The sequence below is a fragment of the Parasteatoda tepidariorum genome, chromosome 4 (genome assembly GCF_043381705.1).
Source record: "Parasteatoda tepidariorum isolate YZ-2023 chromosome 4, CAS_Ptep_4.0, whole genome shotgun sequence".
NCBI lineage: Eukaryota > Metazoa > Arthropoda > Arachnida > Araneae > Theridiidae > Parasteatoda > Parasteatoda tepidariorum.
This window is the reverse complement of record NC_092207.1, coordinates 9,173,615-9,180,112: the sequence shown is the minus strand read 5'-3', so window position 1 is coordinate 9,180,112 and position 6,498 is coordinate 9,173,615. Positions and strand designations below refer to the sequence as shown.

The 6,498-nt window shown below is 28.3% G+C and overlaps 1 protein-coding gene across 1 annotated transcript in view; it reads left to right on the top strand.

Annotated features, from left to right (window-relative positions):
• LOC107451845 (transcription initiation factor TFIID subunit 4) overlaps nt 1-6,498 on the top strand; it is a 35,461-nt gene that overhangs the window by 1,488 nt on the left and 27,475 nt on the right. The window contains exons 2-3 of the mRNA XM_043044675.2: nt 5,243-5,386; nt 5,466-5,546. Of these exons, the coding sequence (XP_042900609.1) occupies nt 5,243-5,386; nt 5,466-5,546 (225 nt within the window). The remainder of the gene's footprint in view (nt 1-5,242; nt 5,387-5,465; nt 5,547-6,498) is intronic.

Genomic DNA, 6,498 nt, shown 5'->3' with positions numbered 1-6,498 from the left:
ATTTAAAGGTTTTATTGTTTTTCCACATAATTTTAGTAAACAATAAAAAAAAAGGCACCGAAATTCTTAGGTAAAAATTCAGAAATAAATTGGTACCAGTTTGCAAAGTGAAACCAGTGCTTTTTAACTGATGAGAAATACTGGTCACTTCAATGATAGTTGAATAAATATATGATATCACTTCAATGATAGTCAATAAATAGTTGGGTTTTTTTCCACTTTTTTTACCAGTTTTATGTTGTTTTTAAGAAAATTAAAAGAAACAAGTTGAAAAAAAAAATTAATTCTGTCCTACTTTCATCAAATTTGAACGAGGCTCCCACTGGTCTGGGAAAACCTGGGATTGTCTGTAGGGATGTAACGAATAGTGATTTGATCAAATATTTGGTGGCCAAATAGCAAAACATTTTGTTTTTAAAGAAGAAATCATTAATAAATATTGTTTTTTATGTTTAAATAAATATAGTCATTATTGAAAAAATAATCACAAACATAACAGTATAATTGGTATAGAGTAAAAGAGAAAAAAAAAACATTAACCCCTTGCTTACGGTGTTTCATGTTGTACCAGCCATAAGCAAAAAGTTAATAAAAATGTTTAAGATAAAAAAGATAATTAGATATTAAGGTTAAACATCTCCTTTTTCCAATTATTGTATTTTCGAGAAAAATTAAAGTTTATAATCTAATAAATACAATCTACAAAAATCTAATAAATAGTTTACAATCTACAAAAAAGTATTTTGAAAAAGGGAAAATTAGATAGGTACTAAAACTAAAACCATTCTTAATTTTTAAATGAAAGATTTAACTCTAAAAATCTCAATTTAACTTTTTTCGTTGCCGTATTTTTTAGAAAAAGTGGCTTAAAAAAAATTCATTAGATGCGCTCTTTAAAAAATGTTGCAAGAATGAAAGCAGTGGAGAAAAGTAACAATAAAGTAACAAAAGTAGGAAAAAAGTAACAATAAAAGAATAAAATTTATTAGAATTGCTCAGTTAAAATGCTGCACTGTAATTATTACAGAAAAACAAGCAAAAATGAAACAAATAAAATAAAAAAGTTCTCAATTTTTAATACAAAAAGTGCCAGAAAAATGAAGAAATTGACTTGCCTGAACATAATTTTTTTTTTTTTTAAATCAGCATTTTAAAAACTTATGGTTTAGTATAAAGTAACCTAGTTTCAATTCTTCAAATTTCAGTTTTCCATTAGTGTTTTAAATTAACAAGATTTAGAACTTAACAAATTTGTTTGAAAACAATTTCTTTTAATGTATAGTTAGAATATGATTTTAAATTATTCTTTATTAAATCTATTCAAATTTCCTTCCAAAAAATACTTTTCCAAATAATACTTTGTCGAACATTCGTCCAAATATTTAGCCAATTATTCGGTCATCCGAATATGCATCAAGAAAATTCTGAATTTTCGTTTCATCCCTAATTTTAAATGTGTTAATTTCACTCTAAAAATCAGAGAATGATCAGGAGAAGTCGAATTTTTTATATAAACTTATAAAATGTCCTACATCAAACCTGGAATATAATTATCTTAAGTCCGTAAAAGTAATCAGTTATTGAGATTCAAATTAAATAATTTTAACATTGATTACAATTATTTATTTTTTTAAATTCCTCATTTTGGTTTAACTTTTCCATGTTTCCATCCTCATTCAATGAATCTAATATTTGACATTACAAATAAAAAAGATCATAGTTTTCTATACCAATAAATTATCAAAATAAATTTAAAATATTGGGACTTAAAAAATTCATGTGAAAATTCATAGATAAAGACTGTTTGAATCTTTCATAAAAACATCTAAAATGTAAAATTGAACATTTGACTTTTTTTTTAAAAATATATATGTATCTATATTAGTTTTTCTCTTTTATTCCTACTTTTCACTGTTTCTAATGACAAGTTAGATGAAATAATAATCCTTAATTGATTATTTTTGCAATATTCTCTTTTTGTTATTTTTCATTCAAAAATTTATTATTTGTTCATTTTAATTTCCAGTCCAACATTTATTTCCCCATGAAATTTAGGTTTTATTATAGTTTTAAACAGGTTTTTCATAGCTCTTATGGCTAAGTAATCTCAGGAACAATTTTTTAAAGGACTTTGTTAATTTAAAAATTTTTAATTTTATCAAAGAAAAGAATGTTTGAAATATTAGTATGCATATTTTATTTTGTTGTAAGTGAATTAAAGTAGTATCTGTAAGAATGTAATTTCTTCCTTTGTTATTTTTGTTTAAGTCATGTAAATTTAAGGGGCTGTTTTGTTTTAAAAGGCTCCTGAAATAATTGTTATTGATGTACCATGTTTAATGTTTAAACTTTTAAAAAAAATGAGCAAAACTCAATCGAATTAGAATAAGTGGTTTGTTAAAGTGAGCCCACAATAATAATTTTTAATTATAACAAGATTTCAATCAATTTTAGGCATTTCATTTATTTGTTTATTTTTTGTATTCATTACATTTGCAAGTGTACAGAAACTTCATTAGACTTTTAAAAGAAGAAAGGTTTTTGAAAAACTGAATAAACTCAAAACCTTTTGAATAATTAGTTCGCAATTTATTAAAATCACATTATTCATAAAAAAATTTATCATATTTTCTCTCAGTATATTGTAAATTGTTACGGAAAGTTTTGCATTCAATCAAAAATCAATTCAAAAGAATATTCAATGTATTTAAGTCTAATTTGTTATGAAGCCTTTCTTGCTCTTCTCTGATTATAATTGATTTTTAACTTTCTGGCAGTGATGTTAATTTTTACAAAAATGTTTAACTTAAATAACAAGTAAATTAAAAATCCTGTTTATGTATTATTTTATTCTGAAATATTTGTGTTCACTGATCTTGTTGTACTGTTACCCAGAAAGCTTTGGTCATATATATATATATATATAATGCATGCACCTTAACATTAAAAACAAAAATGAAATTAAAGAACTGCATTCGCATTATCACTAAGCAAAGACCATTTATTGTATGTTCTATTGTATAGTGTTGGTACATTTATTATAAAGTAACTATTATACAGTAGGGAACCGATTATCCAGAACGATCGGGACCATCGCTATTCCGGATAACTGATTTTTCCGGTTTTCTGAATCGCTACAAAAAGCCTTTTTTTTTATTGTTAAACCCAATTAAAAAAAATTAAAAATTTGGAAATAATCTTAAAAATAAGAAAAAACTATGAAGTAATACACTAATGATTATTTCCAAAATGATGGTAAGGTAAACATCTTTAAAAAAAGAAAGAAAAATCGTAAAACTTATGAGGAAAAAAAAATTTTTAAAACAATGGCGAGGAAAATTTATCGAATTTCGTTCCGGTTTTTTGGTTTTCTGATTTCCGGATAACGGGTTCTGTACTGTATTAAGAATTAAGTGTAATATTAATAATTTTGCTCCCATAATTATTGATCACGAAATATGTATTTAACTTTTTTGTGTCAAACTTGGACAACTATGTTTTATTTTTATTAACAAATGAAATTACATTAAGATTTTCTCTGTAACTGTTTATTTTTGTTGTAAAGCAATAGTCATGTCCAGTTGATGGCTCGTCTGCTAACGATGAGATCAGAAAAATTTGGCTTAAATGAGCAGTTTTATCTTTTCTCTTCGGTAGCTTTTTTTTTTGCATGGATACTTTTTTTTAGTATTACAAGGAATATACAAGAAGTATCTGCAAAATTGGAGGATCTGTGCCAATGTATCCATACACCCTGTTCCAGTGTGTGTCTAAATTATCTGACTATGAATATGCTTATTTAAATGATATTTGAGGGTAATGATTCTTTATGATGGTGCATCGCATTTTTAAAAAGTGCTTAAAGGTACTTATTTTTGTTTTTTAAAAGCCTTGAAGGTGCTTTTTTTATTAGGTGTTTTTAAAAAGTGGATAATTTTCCCTTTTCTAAAATGTGATTTTTTCTTTACTATGCCGATTTTTGCCACATATGCCAAAACGTGGTTTTCACATTGTTCTAGTCAATGTTTTCACAATTCATTCGACCACAGTCTATTTCGGCATACCGTAGGTTGTTAGCGTATGAAAGCGCCAATTATTTTACATGTTTGATGAAATACTTGCAGATCTGCATGTACATATACTGAGCTGGGTGCGGTGAGATTCTTGCACTCTCATGTTTACTCTGTTGCATTTTGCAGGATATTCTCAATTTCAGGCTTCATTTTCCACCCTCTGAAATCGAACCAAAGAATTTCTATATGTTTATATTTAATTTAGCTAAAGAGGCAATTAATACGGGTCAATTTTTTAAAATCAAAGTTCCACACTCATTTATTAAGTTTAAAGCTAAAACACAAATTAAAAAGGACTGGCAACACTACTGGCATCATCACAAACTGAAATCAGGCACATTAATCAGAGAAATTTTACCAGATGTCTCATTTAAACCTTTGGAATGGAATAGGCAGCTAATCCTTTTCTTTACAGAACATGGCCCCTTTAAAGCAAAACTAAAGCGATTCTGCCTGGCAACTGACAATACATGTGCCTGTGGAGGAGTAGGAACAGTGTGGCATTATGCAATAGAATGTCCGCTTACCACATCCTACCACTTAAAACAACCGAAGCTAGAATTCCTCATAGCCTGGAAGAGATCCATCTGTAAGAATCCAAAGTTGAAACAGAAGGCAACCAACCTCATTAATTTTCTAGAAGAATACGAGGAAATCCTGAAATAATTTTCATGAAAAAATGACAAAATTATGCAATATTGAGCAACAACCACAACTAAACTTGGCCAATTAGCTCTGGATACTTTTTAATCAAATGCCCCAACAAATAGAATAATCGCTTCTTTTTTTTTCCTTTTTTTTTCATATTTCTTTTTATTTTCTTCTCTTTTTTGTTTCTATTTGCTATTTTTTCCTCTCTTTTTTCTATCTGTCTCGTCTTCCAACCTTAACCATTAACCGATAAATGCCCTTTTAGGGGCATAGGCGTGGGGTTAAATGTTGGTGTGTGTGTGTTTATATGATGGCTAATGTAATCAAAAAAACAGTTCTTTATCAGAAAATAGTTATTTAATCATGATCATGTAAAGTCTTTGAAAACTATTCTGCATTTTGTTAATGCATATAGTGCTTAAAAGTACTAAAAAAATGCATATTTTTTGTTGAAAGATTTGGATACACACCCTTTTTATTAAAAATGTGCCTGTAAGTGTGAATTGTAATTTTTACAGGGGACTATTACGCTTTCTCCTGGAATGGTGAGGGGAGCTGTTATCCTGAAGGCTGAAAATGGTCAGTTACAAGTAATGAATTTGGCCGGATCATCTGGAAGTGCAATACCTGGAGCTACAACATATCGTCTTTCATCCCTTCCGGTAATTCTCTTATCAGCTTCATTTTAGTTAATATAAATTCTTTCAAAAATTTTTATTCATTTTTTTTTTTTAAATTTAGCCTGGTGCAACTGGTGTTCGAGCTGTCACTCCACAACATATTGTTTCAGTTCCAGTTAGTACAGGTGGATTGAAAACATCGGTAATTATTATTTAATTTTTTTTTTTTTTTGAATAACAATAATCATCATCATCAATGCCTCGACTGCTCAGGGTGAACCTTGGCCTTCCCTAGCAATTTTTTCCAGGCTAACCTTTTTCCTGCTAAGATTTTTTAGTTTTAAAACATAAAGGCTTTTTTTTTAGGCCATCTATCCATCTCAAATTCAGCTGGGCTCTTTTTCGCTTGCCAACTGGTCTGACGTTTAAAACTCTTTTTGTGGCAGGGTCTTTGCCAATCCTGATAACGTGGCCTGCCCATTTTATTCTTTGTCATTTAATAAAGCTAATAATGTCAGGTTCATTATATGAGTGATAAAGATCTAAATTTGGTCTTCTAAGCCGCACAGCATTTTTGAATTCCTCCAAAAATGCTTCTCAAGACCTTTCTCTCAAAGGTACCCAGCATAGCCCCATTACAATAATCATGGCATTGCTTTCAATTTTTTATTACAAAATCTGAACATTTTTATTTGCTTGAATGTTTAATTATAAATTATAATTTAATAATTTTGTCTACGCATTAATTAGGGAAAATTATAAATCGTTTTTCAAATATTTTTGGGTTAATGGCAGAACGTGGTCAGTTTATTATATGGAGGCTTCACTTCAGTGGCATAGTGAGCTTAACTCGCGCCCGGGGCACAATACCCTTTTAGCGCCCCCCCCCCATTCGAAAACGATATAATATTATATGTAAAATATATTCGCAAATTAATAAATAAATAAAGTCATAGACTCAAGCTAGGCTTTAAATTTGAGACAAAAAATGTAGTTGAGAGAACAAGACTAGATTTTGAAATGTATATGATCATCTAGAATTAGTTCAAAAGATACCTATTATTTATTTTACATATTTATAAAGAAATATTTTAAAAACACGCAGTTTTAAAACAATAAAAAAGTAAATATTTATTATCTCTAAGGAGATACAT